This window comes from Aptenodytes patagonicus, chromosome 1, assembly GCF_965638725.1.
Source record: "Aptenodytes patagonicus chromosome 1, bAptPat1.pri.cur, whole genome shotgun sequence".
NCBI classification, from domain to species: domain Eukaryota; kingdom Metazoa; phylum Chordata; class Aves; order Sphenisciformes; family Spheniscidae; genus Aptenodytes; species Aptenodytes patagonicus.
In genome coordinates, this window is record NC_134949.1 from 181,320,112 (window position 1) to 181,339,333 (window position 19,222).

The 19,222-nt window shown below is 41.4% G+C and overlaps 1 protein-coding gene across 4 annotated transcripts in view; it reads left to right on the forward strand.

Moving 5' to 3' along the window:
• KLF12 (KLF transcription factor 12) overlaps window positions 1-19,222 on the forward strand; it is a 259,944-nt gene that overhangs the window by 67,496 nt on the left and 173,226 nt on the right. For all 4 annotated transcript variants that reach the window (XM_076362829.1, XM_076362866.1, XM_076362839.1 and 1 more), the window contains one exon: window positions 3,583-3,646. In XM_076362829.1, coding sequence (XP_076218944.1) covers window positions 3,626-3,646 — 21 coding nt within the window. In that variant the 5' untranslated portion in view covers window positions 3,583-3,625. The remainder of the gene's footprint in view (window positions 1-3,582; window positions 3,647-19,222) is intronic.

Consider the following 19,222-nt stretch of genomic DNA (forward strand, 5'->3'; position numbering starts at 1 on the left):
ACCGTGCTTTTGGTGATCCTGCCTTACCTGATGTTCAGGGTGGCCTTCATGAGTTTGGGAGAAGTTGCACTCTGTCTTCGGGGAAGTTTGGTGTGACTCAGGGCCTTTGAAAGGGATTGCAGAAGTGTAAGTGCAGATCTATGGGCTTTCAAGAAGAAAAGTGCGTACTTTTAAAGTAAAATAAATGATGCAAGAAGGTGGTTAAGAAACACAGTTACGCCCAGATACGGGGTTTGCTTTGTAGAGGGAAAAGTTAATAAATCCTGATTCAGCAAATGACCTAACTTTGTGAATGAGTTGGTCTTTTCCAAATGTATGTTCCCATATCTATCTGAATTAGAAAAGGGGGAAAATAGCACGAGGAACAATTTGTAACTGTATTAATGGGAATTTACTTAAAAGTTAGAAGTATGTGAAAGAGATGTGAAAGTGATACTAGTATCAACTTGTTTTTTAATGAATTAATGTGGGTTTATACATTCAAAAATGTTCTTTTTGTAGAGACAAGGGCATCTCTACACACATTGTGGCCTCTGTTTGTCTCGAAATATGCTCAGCATGATTGTCCTGAAACCATTCTCATGTTCCTTATCTCTGGTCCGTGATTCCTGCTCAGCTTCGCCGGTGGGTGGGGATGCCGGCCAGGGTGGGACTACCAGGGCATTTATTCTGATCAAGACAGGTTTTCAAAATGGACTAGGTGTTGTAATTTCTGTTTGGTTTTCTCTTGCTGTAGGAGAAGGAATCTAACGTTTGGTGACATTCATAAGCTTTATAAACTTGTGGGGTCTGAAAACACGATTTTAAGACGATGGTTAGCCTTTTGCTGGAAGTGGACATAATTCTGTGTTTGCTACTTAAATTTCTTTCTTCTGGTTGAAACTGGTGGTTTGTTAGGTGTTTTGCTCTATGATTACTTAAGGAGCCCTTTTGACGTCAAGGTTTTGAATCAGGAATATTGTGCAGTTTTCTCGTCAGGTAGATTTTCTTCTGGTATAAAAACCACTCAATACAAATGGAAGATGCTTCTGTTTGGACTTTCATATCTGTTTTCATATTCCTGATAGTAGAAACTGAGATTTCACAGCAAGCTGCTGAAAACCAAAGTCCAGAGCAGGTTTCACAGCGGTGACACACGTGGCAGAATGGATGCACTAGATCTGTAAGGACAGATGGTCCTATTTTTCATACGCATTTCAAAGTACTTTCATCTGAAGCTGAAGCTTTTCAGCTCTTCTGAAAATCAGACAACAGATTTGTGGAGTTACTAGTTAAATGCCATTTTCAGATGAACAGTTTGTTCTTCATCTTCTCCCCAAAAGCAGCCTAAAATAGTTGCAATGAAGAGGCCTGTGGCCTGTATGGGTGACGTGTGTAAGTGTGCATTGGCCACCAAAATCAGTGCTCTTGGTCACCCTGGTGGTCAGTGCTAAGGGATAACCCCTGTCCTACCCCCAAGCTGTGAGTATCATGGTGGAGCAGTGTTGTGGGACAGTGGCACTGCCGGAGCTTGTGGTGTGCCCTGCTTGTGCTTGGTGAAGAGGAGGACAAGCAAAAACCCTTTCATGGAGGAGAGCACCCCAGTGATGCAAGGTTGTGGGCAATTCAGTGCTTGATAAATTGTGCAGACCTGAAGAGAATTAATAAGCAAACCCAATTATTTGTCATTGCTAACGAAGTAGCTTTTTCATGAGGAGGGCTGTTGTACATGATTTAATAACGCAAAACCAGCTGTGGCTATGGCTAGTTGGATGGTGGTGTGTTAGCAGTTTTGAAACACATAGCCATGTTTGCTCTGTCACCATAGCCACGGGAACCTAACAGGACTTCAGCGTTTGTGTGTGACTTGAAACTGAGTTGCATTGTAGGGGAGAGTGTGTGTCTGTGCGTGTGTAGGGAGGAGTAATGATGAGAGAACCTGGAGAACTGGAAACAATTACAGGTCAAACTCCGTCTTCCTCTGACAGAGACCCGGTGAAGCTTTTGAATACATTACATTTAATTTTAAAGAACTTGATGACTAAGTAATTTCCTGCTCAGGTTAGATAACCACATCATGTCAGTCCAGGATGTGGAAAACCTGGTCCACTTGTCCCATTTTTGGACATTAGCACAGAGAAAGAGCCATTAGAAACTCAAAGGTGGTTCTTCAAGTGTGCAATTTAAAAAAAAAAAAAAAAGAAAGAAAATCTGCTTCATGAAATGGAAATTTTGAAGCAATCCAAATAATGGCAAGGGAGATTGAACAACAAAAAGGAAAGAGTCTACAAGATGCATGGGAGATGGGGCAAATGGTCTGCAATAGTTAGCGTGCTCTAAGCCTACAGTATTTAGTTACATCTAGTTAGGTCAGTGTTTGCAGTGATTTTGCAACCTTTTATGATTCATTTGAATATTTGGAACTTACTTTTTTCTATTAACCTTAATATTTTCTTAGAAATAAAATTAAGTGCATGGTGTTTAGTCAGTATAATAGTAGCACAGTATATGAATATTTACTGATATTACATGCTTAAGGGAGCTTTTTGTCTTGTTTTCAGTGTAAAAGTTTGCTTAGTGTTTGGAAACCAGTTAGTCATGTTGTTGTATGTACAGCAGTAATGAAATACTGGGTTGTGGTTTAAAAACGGGCAGGTGATGCTCCACTGCTATTTGAAGGATGACCTTACTTTGAATGATATAAAAATAACAGCAGATTGTTTATAAGAACTCTGACAGCAGATTTAGATTCTTGACTTCACACCATTTCCATTATTAGGAGACATGTGTAAGTAGCATTTGCTTCCAGATATATGCACGTATTCTGGCAATTTAAGGATTAAGACATACTGTCTAGTATTTAAATTTTGGACATCTGAAGCTTCCCCCTCCCCCCCCCCCCCAAAAGCTTTAAAAAAGTTAGACTATTGGATTAGTATATTTTCTTAATCCTGAAGGAGCCTCCCAAAAGTATAATATAGTATTTAAATATCTATATATTTTTTTCTTTTACAGATTCATGTGGAAATATAACTAAAATAATCATGTATCCATAGGAAAACCTTCAAGAAATATGTATTCAAATTTTGTAATGGTCTTGCACAGTTATTTCCTGTGGCTGGAGTATTGACTGCGCTCACTAATAAATGTATTTTGGCTTTTAATGCGTTATTGTCCAGATCTCACATAGTATTTCTGGGAAACACATTTTGAAATACCAGTAAACAGTATTTGCACTCAGTAATTGCTGGAAAGTTTACCTGTACAAATGCAGGGTACTGATATATAATGGGCCCTGAAGACTAATTAAAGCAGTTGGGATTTAGTACCCTCAGGTAGCAGCTCAGAAATTAAAGACACTGAGAGCATTGACTGAAATCATTAGGTAAGAGGAAACATAAGGCTTTCACCAATATACTTTTTATCTTATTTATCCAGTTTTATGTGAAGTGCTTATAAACTTACTGTTCTTCTGATCTCTGTTTTACTATGGAACGGATGTCCATGCTTAGGTTTTTTATTTACATATACAATAATATTTGAGAAATTAATGAACCTCTAAGAAAATAAATCAATTAAATTATTTCATCTTTTCTTTTTCAGGATTGAAGTGGATCTAGGGATGAATGGATGACTAAATACTCATATGAAGAGGAAAGCCATAAAAGTTGGTTGACGTTTTTACAGCCATATGCATTATATATATATATAACTGCTATTAACAAAACTTTATATTGTGTTACAAAATACAATAGTTGAAATAACCGGTCTGAGCTTCATATGCTGTATTGTCTTTCAGGCAGGAGAATACTATAGCTTAACACAGCTGTAGCTTAACGCAACAGTGTCTGACCAAACCTGAATGTTCAAAGGAAAACCTAGTAGTACGTCAAGGAAATAGGTAATTCCTTTGAAGCCAGGTGTTTCAATGGGCGATGCATAGTGGTGTTCATTATTCTTATGTGCAAGGATGAAGGGAGAATGAGAGGGGCGTTATCTCCATTATAGCTACTGGCTATGAAGCTTAATACGTTGTGGAGTGGCACTCAGACGCCACGCAGACAAATGCTGTTTAAGAAGTCAAATAGGATACAATATCTTCAAAAGTATCTTGGTGCTTTGTTTTCTTATAATAGAGAGGTGGCTGTCTTACAGCATGCATTTTCTGCGCTAGTTAAAAAGGAAGAAGCTGTTAGTGGACCTTCGTGTTTTACTGACTTTATTGTTATGCTTTGTAAGATGATAAAATTCAGTAGGCCTTGACATCTGTCAGTCTGAATTGTTGTGACTGTGTACTATAGGCTTTGGCTGGGATGCTACGTTAACCCATTCCTGCCAAGGCTGTTTAAACAAAGCTGACTGTGCCTGTGGGTTTGCACCGGAGCAAATGAATTGTAATGACAAATGCAGGGTGCGGTACAGTGGGATACAGGGTACGGTCCAGCGGGATGCTGTGCAGCAGCTCAGTTAAATAAGGCATTCTGGAAACTCTGCTAGTCGAGCTCTCTTTCCTAGAGAGCTTTCTTCAACCCCTGAATCCCAGTCAGGGGCAGGAACAATCAAAAAAACCAGCAAAACCCCCAGATTTTTTCAAAAGCACAGTGTCAGTTCAATACCAGAAATGTAAGTCTATAGTTCTATTAACTTGAGCAAAGTAGTTCAGGAGGACAAAGTTTCTTATTTATCTCAGTGATAATTTGGTTTTATCAATCTTTTAGTGGTTCAGAAGCTTTACAGTTTGTCAACAACTGACTTGGATATAGAAGAGTTTAATTCCTTCTTGGGTATGCTTTTTTAGTGTTTACAACAGGTAGTGGACATGCTGATCCTAGCTATCTCCGGATTCACAAGCAGCATAAGCCTTGAGGGAATCATCTGTGTCCTTCAATCCAGTCTCCTGAAATAACAGCCAGTGAAACAATCTTTAGTTCAGAAGCATCCATACAACATCTGCTTTATATACCACGGGTCCCAGAAAACACCTCCAGGAGCCAAATTTAAACCCTAATAGCGAGTGGTATTCATAGCTCTGCAGTAATGTACACAATTTCTCTATGGGATCAGGGACCCGTATGCCCAGATATGAACTAGCAGTTGCTGCCTGCTAAAACCAGTGCACAAAGTCTTAAGGAATTTCTCTTTGGTTTGATAGCTGACGTGTCAGTGGCTGCTGTCCATACAAATGTCTGATAGCTCGGGATGGGCTTGCGTCACGGGGAAGCAAACACTTCCCTGCTCAGACCTCCTGGCTATGAATAGCAGAGTGAAAAACTGATACCATCCAAACCTTGCTTGGATCTTCCAGAACTGCAATGATAAAATCCTGTATGTGCGAACTCGGGGAGACTCTTTACTGGCAGAAAGTGTGAGAGGGTACAAAGACCAACCTAATCATCTGTAAGCTATCTCTGGATATCATTATATTACAGTGGACTCCTCATACTATCCAGAAGACAGCACAGAGCAGTACTACCATAGCGTGGTAATGTTTTGCATTGAATTGAGGAGAAACTGAGTCAGACTGAGGACAGTCTTAGGTATTTGGCTTGGGAAAGTGACACCAGGGCAGAAAACGTTAAGGATTTGTCAGATCCTTGAGGGGGGCTATCGTAACTAGAGTCTGCGCAGAGGAGGGAGGGCTTTCAGATCAGGCAAACGCAAAAGACTTTTGGACTCGGGTGGCCTTCTCCCAAGTTTCTTGGGAAAGACTGTAGTTGCATGAGAGACGCAACAGATGACAGATGCTAGCACTGCTAGCTCTGTATCTCTGTTCCTCTCTCTGCTTTTGCCTTTCTGGTTCAACGCAGAGTGGTGGCAGAAGGAAGGAAGAACAGGAGAACAGGGTGACCTCTTTGTCAAACCATAGTTCCACTCTCTCATGCCCTTCTGATGACATCCTGCAGTAATCGTGGGGAAGCTGCACAAAATATGTGCAGATGAGGAAGGGGATACTGAGTTATTTCTTCACATGTTTTCTGTTTGGCAGTCTTTGCAAATGTAGGGCTCTGAATCCGGCTGTTAATCTTTTCTATTAGGAAAGTACCATGATCAAATCATATCGTTGAACGAGAAAAAAATGTGGTTATGCAGAGGAATTCAAAGTCCGAGGCTAAAAATTCCTTTTCTGGGAAGACTGATTCCAGAAAACTTAAGCAATAGAGGTGGAGAGGGCTCCTTTGTGGTCACTGTTAAGATCAGTTGATAAAGTTCTGGCTTCAAGAGGAAAGAGATTGGATTTCACCCAGCACCCTGCCTCAGCCTTTCACTTTATTGCTGCTTTGCTAACCAAGTTTTGAAAGCTTTCCATTGCTAACATGAGTATGTTAGTATATCATTGGGGGTGTAAACAACTTGGGTTGTATCACCTGTATGTTATATTGGTATATTTTAGGCCTTTGTTGGTCTGCCTCAGGTTCAGTTCTCTGTTGAATCTGACATTTAAAGTTTACATTTTTCAGTCTACAGTGATTGAATGTTGGATGTATGGAGATGAGACCAGGGTAGGAGCTGGTAAGGAATTTGGTAACTGATAGGGAGGAACCATAGCTCAGAAAGTCCCGGGCAAAATAAAGATCAAGACTTTAAACCAAAAAGAAGCGGGCAGGACTGAAAAGATGTCAGAGAGTGAAATTAAAGGGGAGGAGAGATTGCTCAGATTGAAAAGGCAGGGCTGCATTGTACTTAATGAGTGGTCTTGGGTACAGTCTCCCACTCACACTGTGGTTTCACGGACAGCCTGCAGAAATACTACTGGGTGGTTCATTTGATCAGGCTTAATGATGTTCTAAGTTATTTAATGCTTAAAAAATTATCAACAACACAGAGTTGTATTGAATTTGGTGTTTAGGAGATGACTGCTTATTTTCTAAAGAGGTCTATGTGATAAGCCCAAGAAGTACTTCTGTCTCACGAATGTAACCTGTGCGTCATCTCTAAAAAAACAAAACAAAACCACACAAAAACCAAACCCAAACCAACAACGAAAACCAAGAGCCAAGTTTGGCTCAGTTATTTAGAGGGAATGACTCGGTACAAAGGAGATCTTTCTTGAGCTCTCCAGGTCTCATCCCATCTCAGGAGTCTTCCTACCTCTGATGTGCCCTTGCCTCGCCTCCCCTGACTCCTGTGCGGAGCAGGGCATAGGAGGGTGCATGGGCGTGGTGCTGCGCGGTGGTACCCAGCTGATGCAATGAGGGCAGGGCTGCTGTTTGGGGCGACCTCGGCAGGCTGGAGAAACGGGCTGGCAGGGACCTCATCAGTTTCAGCAGAGGGGAAAGTCCTGCACCTGGGGAGGAACAGCCCCATGCTCCAGTGCAGGCTGGGCAAGACCCTGAGCCGTGTCATCTAACTTTGGAGCTGCCCTGGTTTTGGATGGAGTTTGGACTCATTGGACTTTCAATCTTTACATTTTTTGTGATTTTGAAGTCTGGTCACAATAAAAATGATTTTTTTTTTTTTTTAATGTGTTTGAGGGTGTTTCGAGGAAGTTTTATGTTTTTATTTGCATAGTCAGAATATTAGCAGTGTGATGATACGTTTGGTTTTTGTCCTCTGCTGTCCCCTCCGTATCCATTACAAACAAATGCAGTTTTCCTAGAAAGGAAGTGACTGCTCTTAAGTGGTCTTTCACATCTAACATCATTCAATGGATTCTTGGAGTATAATTATGACTAGAAATATCAACAGGACAAAATATATTAATCTCAAGGGAGTTATTTTGCACTGGCCATCAATCAATCCTTTCTGTTACGTGCTTTTCAGTTTAGATTACTCTCAGGCAAGGAGGCTGTAGTTTGATGTTTTGTCTCAATTCATTATGATTATAAATATCTTGGATAAAACAATGTAACAAACGACCACTTAAAAATGACTGATGGCCCCATTCAGCAAGGCAGGGAGACTGTGAAGTTCTTTTGGTTTCATCTGTTGTCTAGCATTTATCAAGATGGGTCCCTTAACAGTCGATTGGTGGTTGATATTTAATGAATATTTCACAGTGTAAATTGATAGCAGGCAATTTGTTGTCTGGAACCTGGTCATATTCATAGGACAGATTTGCTTTTACTTACTGTCACTTAAAAATGTAAGACTTATGCTGAAACTGTAGAGCAGGAGGAAAACGTTTCCCCAAACCTTATATCCAGGGAAGGGAGGAGCAGCAGAGATTTTCTTTCTTACTCTGTTCCTTACAATGACTGCCGCATATTGTGCTGTCTCTTGCTCCCGTCCTTTCCCATCGGGTGCCAGTGCGGCTGACGGGCTGCTGGAGGGCCGTGCATTGTGAGTGGTGTAGCCCCAGGTTTGCTTGCCCCTGGCTCAGCCCCGCTGGGAGCGGGGTGGACTTGGAACTGATCCCTGTGGCTGAAAAATTGCTGGAGGCATTTCCAACCCTGATCTTTTCTAAGGAGAAAAAGGTATTTAAGATGCCTGCAATGAACCCCTTCAGCTTGACACGTTTGCATGGCGTATGAGCTCGTTCCTCTTCCCTTTGCCTTTGTAAAATTAATGAATGATTTCTGGGAAGACCCTGGCGTTCCTATTAGGCTTTCCTTATGAACAGCAGAGCAAAACTTGTTCTACACCACTTCTTTTTTCATTTCTGCTGGGCAGTTGCTTTCATAGTCTAAATGGTTTCTTGTTTATGGGCCCAGATCTTGGCTCCATTCCACTCATTTCCCAACTATTTTGGTGTGTTTACATAGTGCTCTTCAGCAGCTGGCTTGGGGTGGGTATCCAAAGCACACACACATATATATACACACACAAAATCAGTTCATCGGAGTTAGGGACAAATCATATTTAGTGCTTGGTTTGTGATCTGACCTTGTTTAAATCAAGTTGGATTATGATTTTGAGGGGTTTGTCCTTTTATTTCATTCCTGCCAGTGTGGATCAGGGGCAGACATCTACGAAGGATTGTAACCGTTGCTTTTAAGGTTCATAAATCAAAAAATATATTGTATTTTAGAAGTGTTATTTTAGTGGTTGAAGATAGCTGTGGTCTTTCTGCATCCTCAAACCTGTAGGCGCAGGGGTAGGTTAGACTTTCCCTTTCAAAGCCTGGTCTACTGCAAAAGCCTCAAGCTTTGCTTTAAGATCAATAAATAAAGAGATCTTTGTATATAATAAATAAGGTTGTATTTTTCAAGTAGTCAGCGCAGAGCTGCCCAAGAGGCTTTGCTCAGAATTGAGAAACGTCTCTAGCCCAGCAGCCACGCAGCAGTGGTGTGCAGGGTTTGCATGCCGGTGGCTGCACAGATTTCTGTTCTGCTTGGGGCCACTGTGGGTTGTTTCAGGTGCATTGATTTTGCAGTAGTTCTTGAATTAAAATCCTATTTATTAAACAGTTTTTTGAAACAAGAATGGAGAATTGCATAAAAAAGGATGGCAGCAACCTTCATGTGAGGTGGTGTGTGGGGGAGTAAGGCGGCTGACATTGTAGTGCAGCTCACAGGAGAGTAATTAGTCTAGAACTGACAAAATGTGACGAAATGTGGAGTATTTAAAATACCAGAGTTATTTTCACAGTTCAGTTCATTAAAATTACTAAATGTCACTGTAAAGCAAAGGTAGATCTTGCTGGTGTTGCCTAGATCACTCCTCCATGAAGAGATAGGTGGTAATGATGAGTCTGTGGTTCGTAAATTGTGGATGTAGGTGAATGCTGTGTTTATGGGCCTGCTTCAGCATCTATTGACATAACTCAGTGCAGTAGAGAACGTGTTAAACTACTTCTGAAAGTTAATAGATATCCCCTTACAATTTTAGTTAGTAAACATGTTGGCATCCATCATTTGTATTACTTACTGCTGTTGATTGTAAGGCTTGGTGTGTGATTACTTAACTTTTTTTTATTAATTTAAGTTGTACAGAGCTTAAACTCTCCTGTGATGAGTGTCCTCCTGTTAACTGTCACTTTGGTTTTTAAAGTTTGGGGGTTTGGAGGTTTTTTGTTTGTTTTTTAATTCATTTTTGGGAGTGAAAAACAAAGAACTTCACCTTGAAAAGTTTAGCCAGAGCTACAGAGATAGCAAAAACTAGCCTGTGAGTATAAAACGACAAATTGCTTTATAATGCAGCCACAAACACCCCTGGTTCCCATTTCTGGTGTTTGAAATGCATGGTGTGTCGGTGTTCCCGTGCTGGGAGGCATAGGAGATTCTCTACCAGCAGAATTCCTGCTTCTTGGGAGGAGCAGAAATGGATGCCGTTACCTCTTGTAGTCACCAAAATGCATGTTGTAGACTCTATGAAATAAAATGATGGAAGCAGCCCAAAGATCTAGGTGAGAAACTTTGATGTCAGCATTTCCTCAGTTCTGGCTGCAGCTGTGTTTAGTACCTCAGGACTGCCAAGCCTAAATGTAGGACCTGCCGTATCGGCCTGGCTGAATGCACCCACTTCAGGGAGCAAATGTGGCCGTGGTGCAAGCGATGCCGGATCGCAAACCCACCGACCAGGGTTTGCTCCCTCCATACTGCGCTTGCTGCAGGTGTGCTACTGCCTTTTGGAGTTTGGGTGTCCTCCCGTACCTTTGCAGTGCTCCTGTTGCTCGTTATTGTTGTTGTTGGAGATAATTGGAGGCCTATCAGTGTCGTGTTTCCATGGCATGAAAGTATCCATTGCATGTTGTGGGCTCTGGTGTGAGGCCGTACGCAGGGGCCTGAGGGGGCAGGCTTGGAGGGCTCGCTAGGACCCGTCAAACTGTTAGAGGTTTGTCCACACTGTTACTAGAAAAGCCTGGAAGGATCAGTCCCCCAAACCACAGGCTGGTTTCGGTTTTGGAGGAGGCTGGCTGGAGCAGACCAGACCAGAGCTGGGAAGTGGAAGTGAGCAGAGTGTATTACTGGTTTAGCTCAAACCAGGAAATGCTTCCATGAACGTCCCGGCCTGGCATGCTTCGGTTCGCCTCGTAGCATGGCCTGGGGCTGCGCAAGCTAGGTGGCTTTTGGAAGAAACCAAACCGGGGGGTGTGCTCCAAAAAGCTTACCTAACGTGCTCTGATTTCTCATGGACTGTTGAGAGACACAGGCTGTGGATATCTTCAGCTAAACTGAGAAGATCCGTTCCTGTTGCAACAGTGCTGCTTGCTGAGGGAGGTGCAGACTCACGGTTAGAATCATAGAATCATTAAGGTTGGAAAAGACCTCTAAGATCATAGAGTCCAACCGTCAACCCAACACCACCATGACCACTGGTTCTGCTAGGTGAACGCTCAGGGACCCCCTAGCTGAGATTGCGCGATGTCCCTCTTTGATTAGTGGTGTTTCCAACCAGTTTCTGTTTCAAACCAGCTTACTCGGTTCTTCTTTCAGCCTTGATACCCCTGGTGAGGACTAGTCATAAGTGATGGGACGTAGTCAACAGGGAGCTAGATCTCAAAGGCCTGGGTACGTTCCTTTCAACTTCAGTCGTTTTGCTGAAGGCTTCCGTCTTTCACTAGTCAGCAGACAGCAGCAGGCATCTCCAGAGGGTGGTTCTTCCCATGGGATTTCTGTGTCCTCCCTGGAAGAACAGACACCTCCTCTGCCTGTAAGCTATGCTGGCACAGACATGGTGAGTACACCAGGCTACACTTTGCTGGACTCATTCTCCAGTCCTTGGGTTTTCAAAGCATCCCTGCTCTTGCAGCCTGACTTCTCTGCTGCGGTACATTCTCGTGGGAATGAAAGAGCAGTCGCCGAGCTCATTTCACCTTTTATTCCTAGAGCACTTAGAGAACAATTATACTAATTCTAATAATGACTGAATTTATACTACTCCAGAGAGGAAAGCACAAGGCATTTAATTTCCAAGCTGTTTGACAAGACCATTTTGATGTGTGTATTTTCAGAAGTATGACACAAGTTTCCAAAGAGCCTAATGGGGAGAAAAATGTTTAAATTCATACTCTCAGGTTTTTAGTTTCCAAGAAGCTGAATACTGTTTAGTTCTGTTGGGCATGATCCATCAAATAAAACAAGTTTAAACCAGAGATTTACAGGACTCAGTACTTCTGCTTGTTTCTTAATGACCTGTTTCTGGTCATTAGTTATCAGGATGTAAGTGTTTGCATGGATAAAAAAAGATACTTCTGTTGTGGGAAGTATTAATTCTCAGTATCATGAAGCAGCACAGCTAACTGCATTTTAGAGTTAATCTTTATTTCTCAATGAGAAGGGAAAAAACCATGGTTCTTGGTCTGTGCAGCGGTGCTGATTAAGATACATTGAATGGAAATTGAAATACTACATACACTTTCTTGTTTTCCTTTTCCTACATATCTGACAATAAACATTTAGTGCTAGAAATAAATGCATTTGGATTTTAGTATTTTTGACATGCCGTGGAGAGAATAATGTCAAACAATGGCAATTTGTCACTTCTCATATGAAGGCGTAGAAGAATGTGTGAAGAATTCAGTAGCTAGCACGTAAGAAGGCAGTTATTTTAATACTGATACCCACTGCTAACAGACCTGAATAATGATTCCACTGGATACAGTATTTCATATACCCAAGGACACATGTCTAAAAGAGAAAATAAGCTCCTGGTATTAATCTAAATCTTGACCCACTCTTACGCTTCCCACATGGTGCTTCGTGTGTACTCCTGGTGATTCATTAAGTCTTTCTTGTGCAGAGGTTCGGTGATGAGTCAGGAGAGGGGCAAGTTTTCTGCTTTGAGGCTGACACCTTCTTTTGAACTTTGCTATTTACTCAGGGTTTTTTGTTGTTGTTTCAGGTCAGTTTGATAGCAGTCTGCTACAGCTGTGATTGCTGCAGTTAGCTGTGGTGGACCTGTGGGCATAGCTCAAGTGAAAAGAAAAGCCTTGGCTTTCAAACTTTGTAGGTAAACATCCACTGAGTTAACACCTTAATTTCTAAGTAGTATAGAAGTGTTTCAGTATTTGTATTAGCAAAAAAAACCCAACCCAACCAAACCCCAAACAAACAGAAACAAACCAACAAAAAAGATGTCCTAGAAATAGTGAGATTCAAAACATTATTATTCCTTGGCTTTATTTTCCTGTTTTTAGAGGAGATGGTGCAACCCCCAAAACCCAAACATTTGGAGTTAAGTCTGAGTTTCATTTAAAACTATATGAGCTTGGGCTTTGGTGGTTATGAGGAGAGATGACAGTGAGAGTGTCTCTTGCAAATTAAGAAGTGAGGAGTTTCTGTTGGTCTTAGGAAGATGAACATTAACTTAGATGTGTAGGTCGTCTTATTAAGTGCAGTGGAACTGAGATGATGTTTGCTGAACTACTCTTTGGAGATTTACATAATGGATGAGATACAGGAGCTCCGGGCGGCATGACAGTGGAGTTTATTTTATCGCTGAATGTAAAACAAGTGAATTGCCTTAATCTCTGCAGAAAGCAAGGATAATCTTTTTTATATGCAGAAAAAGAGCCAGAGAGTTCATAATATCCTGGCTATTCATGTGCAAGGAGCCAAACCTTTCTTTTGAATAATCTGTATCCCTTTAACTACCGTACTGTCTTATTCAGGACTTCTAAAGCTCTTCAGGAATGGCAAGCAACGTGCATCTCTGTGACAATATGGCTTTTACGCAGTAAAAATACACTATCTGCTGATAATTCATGGCTTGATAAAAGAGGCTCATAAGAGGCTGGGTAATTATCCCAACTGCTACGTGTTTAAATATATGGAAAGCATTTATAGACCAATTTATTGCTATTTATTTCTATAGTGCTAATAATAGTAATTTCAAAAGTTTTAGAACCTTCATAATTTCAAAGTGAGTGTGTGTTGGAAAGAAGTTTTAATATTAACATTAAGAGGTTTCAGGCTTTAATTTACTCAAACCAGTTCACCCACTTTGGTTAGCGTGGGTGGTTTTTTCTACCTCAGCCAATGATATCTGTTTAGCATGGAAAATGGACAAAGAAACACTGGAAAAGTAGAATAGTTAAATGTAGATGGTAATAACAGCACACAGCTCCTATTGTGTCTGCTTCTCAACTGTGTATTTGGCTTCAAGCAAGAGTTTGGCTATTACTTTACTCTGAATATAAATGTGCCATTACTCTTTGATCTGTAGCAACAGTTTGTTATGATCAAGACTACTTACCACTTTTGCCTGAAGGAAAAGATTTACTGTTGGGCATAGCAGGTTTCCAAAAGAGTGAATGATCTCCTTAGTGTCTGGTTTCTGTGAGCTATATGCAGCTTAAGAATCCTTTTGTATTAACCTGATGTCAATTGCTACTTCTTTTAGAAAAGTCTGGGCAAGAAATTCATCATACAGTATTGCACAGAAACATAGGTGTTTATTTGCCTAATATTAAACCAGGTTCTTGGAAAAAAGGGATAATTTCATGAATGTAGCATTCCATGAGCAGGGTTAGTTTCTGCTTTTGTTCATGAAAAAACTTAAAATATTTCCAGTGATTTCAGTATTGATGGACAAAACCTAGTCGGTCTACTAAATATGCTCTGCTCCACTCTTAATTCCAGGATGCAGGCGGGGATTAGTTCCACCAAATTTACTCTGGATACTGGATAGCCATTATTATTTATCAGTTGATGTACGAAGTTAGATTTTTCTTTTTATCAGTTTCTTTTTCTGGCTGGGTTTCTAGTAAACCAGTTATTTTTGTCTAGTCATAAGTCTATATCAGTAACAGTTACTGCAGTATGCAAGGGAGGGCACCAAAGTAGTAACCCGTTTGCTTATATTTGCTGGGGTCTGTCCACATCGCGGCCTGGTGGGATCAGAGACCGAGGAATGTTTTATAAGGACAGAGTTGTTTTCATCAGAAGGTGTTTTAAAACACTTGAAATTCTTCCACTGCGGTGCCTCTGAACTCTCCCACGTGGGGATCTTTAGAGTAAATAAATAAAAGATTACACCAGGCAAATGATTTAAAGTGTCTGTAACTGTTCCCCAAACAGCGCTAAAATCCTAAATAAGATATGAGCAAGGCAAGAGAGGGGAAAAGTTCACTTCAACCTCCAGACTTTCCAGTGCGCTACGTAGCTACGTAGCACCAGACCCAAAGGACACAGAAGAGGATCCTGAAGAGTCGTGGTGTCCAGTGGAGCCCCGTGGTTAGGACAGCTTCCTCGTGCCCTGCTTTTCCACAGCTTACCCCGCTTTGGAATGCGTGTACATCTGTCTCGGAGAGAAGTCTCTCATTTCTAATCCAAACATAAGTGACCTAAAAGTATTTGCCTACATGCGTATCTAGTAAGTCAGGAAAAAAAGGTGTTTTTCCATGTGTGGCTGAGATAATGTTGCATTTGCAAAGGAACCTAAGTGCCGGCTAGCATGGCTGTGGTTGTTTTGTTAAACTGTGTTCATTTAGTTAAAAATCCTGAAGCTTTCAGTTGGAAAATTTTACAAGTTATAAACATTTTAAAGGGAGAAAAGAGTAAGCATCTACTGCTTGTTGTGTTGTAGCATGGAAGTGTCTGCCTCCTGCACTTCTTTCTGAGATGGCAGCTCAAGAATGCTTATTACACTTAAACTGATGAACCCATATTCCTTGCTAGTGAGGAGTGAAGCTGGGCATTTCCATCCTGCATTGGCTCGGACTGCTTTGAACCCTGGGGGACGTTCCAGGTAGCCAGCCAAGATTTTGCCCTTCACAGTCACTTGTTACTAACCTCTTTGTAGGCCATTCAACATGATAAGCATGTGAAGTACTTAACTAGTATCCACCTTGCAAAATTTCGACAAAAATTATCCGATACAGGCATAAACTTTTACGTCTGACCCTAGAGCAGTTGTATGGCAGCTGATGATGGTAAAAATGGAAAGGATTATTTGGTAACCTGTTTTAAAACGGTTGCTTTGCCTGAGTGGGGTTCTACAGGGCTTGATAATTAGATATAGTCATAACAGTATTAACAGTGATCTCTTGAATTAGTCTAGTAGTTCCTCACAGTTGATCAGTGGTATGACTTCTTTTTTTTCTTCCCAGTTTTAGTGTACTCAGGTTAATACTTAATTTTGTGTTTTAGAATAATAAACATAATCCATTGATTTTATGAGTATTCTTTCAGGTTGAAAAAAAAATTCAGAGCTCTGTGTTTTTTCAGGCAAATGGCCACTCATGGAGAGTTGTCATTACTTAAAAAAAACCAAACAAAAAAACCCCACCTGAATGTTTCGGAGACTATTTTAAACTTAAGAATAAATGATGATAGACTTTCACAATTTTTGCTTAGGAGTGGATAACTTATTATTCCTGGCACCAAACAGGTGATAGAATTACCATGCTTTTTTCTATAATTCTTGAAATGCAGAATTTATTAATGTCTTCAGACAATATAAAGTATACCTCCAAATACATAAGGCATACACATGCACACAAAAGTCGGATGGAAGCTCTGCGTTGATTGTGCTGAGCCAGGGAATGGACATCTGAAGAAACAGCACCAACAAATGACATAGCTGTGGTGCTTTTCATCACAAAACATGAGCTAGGTACCTGACATAAATTCTTTAAGCTGAAGTCCTGTGAAGAGTGATTTTTAAGAAAAGGTATATTTTCCTGAAAGAATTCTTAGAATTCTTTTTTACTTTACATGTGAACTGGTGACTTGGCATGAGCTTTCAATGTGAAAAGCATTTTTGTGAATCATCTACATTGATTGAGGGAATTACTCCTCAGCTTTGTGTCCAGCATCATTCAGTGTCTGATAAACACTGCTCTTGAAACTACTGTGGCTGTGATTTTAGTGGTTAGAATATTTTAGTAATGTTTATTGAATTTCAGCATCCAGAATGATGGTGGAGGCAGTTTGTCACATTATTAATGTTAGTGGTCCAGATCTCTTCAGAAAGATGCGGTACACATAACAGTCTATGCCCGTGCAGAAATCGTTGCTTAAAAATATGAGCAGCTTAACCCATCCAGTTCTTGTGGTGCAAAGTAAATCTAATAAAAGCATTTTATTCTATGTGAGACATAGCTAGTATGGACAGGAAATCGTTTTCATCATTTTACACAGTGTAACTAAGCCACGTGTTGGGAATAAATATGTGATTTATACAGGCACAATTTCTTATTATGTCCTAATGAGAAACGTTAAATATATTAATATGACTCAGGGCTTGACACATGCTATAAAGGCTATGTATGATGCCAAACAACCAATTATCTCAGTGCATTATTTCTTGAAAGCCTTGACATGGGTAAGGTCACTATACATTTTTAATGGGAGCGTGATGCTAGGTTATAAAAAGATAATACAAATAACAATACTTTGTTAGATCTTCCTGCTGCGCGATGTATAATCAGGTGCACTGACTTAAAGAACACTAATGAGGATTTAAAGACCCAGCAGGGGCACATTTAGTAGTCACACACAATTCTGTCAAATGCTTTTGCACAGGGCACCTCTGATGCAAGATAGAGTTCAACAGCAGGTAGAAATGTATAGTTTTATTGTATAGCTTGGTGTAATACTTCTATATATTTCAGTGAGAATAACAATAACGTGCAATGTTCTGGTGCTTTGCTAGGCACTATTGTTTGGCTGTGATTTTTACCGTTCGTGAAATCAGCCAGGAGTGGTGGTATGCGTGGACAGACTGTACTGCTGGATTTTCAGCGATCGAGTAATGACTGAGGGAAACAAAGGAAGAGGGCTCTGAAGGTATCATTTGAAGTCCATGCTAAGCTGTAGATGCCATGTGCTGACCATTTCATTTACCTCTGGAATAAATCACAGGGAGTGAAATGCTGCAGAATAGGCAGTGGCCCACCTAGCTTAAGGTCCCTTTTTGGCAGTGATCTGTACCAGATACTTGGCAGAAGAATGTCAATTCACTCTTGAGTGCCAGTCTTGAGACTGGAATCCTGTGGTTTAGAGCTGGTTTAACTTTCACGTTTTCGGCATGTATGATACTTAAAAGACATAGGAATATAAACGTGGCTATTTTCTGTCAGAGCAAAGGACCGTCTACCTTGTATGCTTCCTCTAACAACAGTCAATAACAGACGGGTGCTTAGGGAAAGGATGTAGCAAGGTTGTGTGTGAGCGATGGTATTGCCCCAGTACATCTTCCAAGTTTGCAAAAATCTAGGGCACAAATACTTCCATAGCCAGAGGTTGTATCTGTATTTTTGTGCTTGATAGCTCTTGATAAACAACTCCGTAGAAAACTCCCAATTGTTTTTGAACCAATTTCCAGCCATCAGGCAGGTAGACTTGTCAGGAGATCAGCTTCTCTAAGTGGGGAAGTCATGGCTTCCAATGCAAAACCCATGGATTCCAGTGCACAAAGGCAGCATATAGCAGGAGGTGGAAGCAGAGACAGGCTACAAAGGATGAACACAGAAATACCGTGCAGGCATGCAGAGATGGTGTCAGGAAAGCCAAAGCTTAGCTGGGGTTCAGTCTTGCAGGAAATATCAAAACCAACAAGAGCTTCTATCACTGCATCAGCAGTAAAAGGCTGGACAAGGAAAACGTGGGTCAGTGGGTGAATTATTGACAGCGAACAGCGGTAAGGCCGAAGTACTCCATTGCCTTCTCTGCCTCAGCCTTCACCTGCGTGGCCTTCTCACAGACCTCTCTACTTACAGACAAGGTTCAAGCAGAACCACCAGTCATGAATGAGGACCAAGTCCCAGGGATTACCTGAGAGGACTCAACCCACACAAGCTCATGGGACCCACCGGGCTGCGTCCATGGGTGCTGAGAGAGCTGGCCGATGTCCTTGTGGCACCCTTCTCTACCATGCTTGAAGGGTGCTGGAGACCATGGGAGATCCCTGATGACTAGAAGAAAGCAAATGGTGCGCTCCTCTTCAGATAAATCCAAAAGGATAATCTGGGGCACTACAGACCAGTCAGCCTCCCTTCGGTCCATGGAAAAAAAAAATCATAGAATGAGTCCTCTGGGAACACCCTTCTGGGCACCCTGAAGGAGGAGAAGGTGACTGGGAACAGTCAGCATGGATTCACCCAGGGTGAAGCATGCCTGACCCACCTGATTGCCGTCTGCAGTGTAAAGTGACTGGAATAGTGGGTGAGGGGAGAGAAGTGAACACTATTCACCTCAGCTTCTGCAAGGCTTTCAACAGTGTCTCCAACAATGTTCTTGTATCTGAGTTACAGTTATTACAGCCTGGATGGGGGCACAGTCAGATGGGCAAAGACTGGCAGGATGTGTGGGCTCAGGGGGTCTTGGTCAGTTCATAGCCGTGCGTGGTGGGAGAATGGGAGGCAATGCATTGTAAACAAGAGAGGTTCAGGCTGGGTGTGAGGAAAACCCTTTTTTCC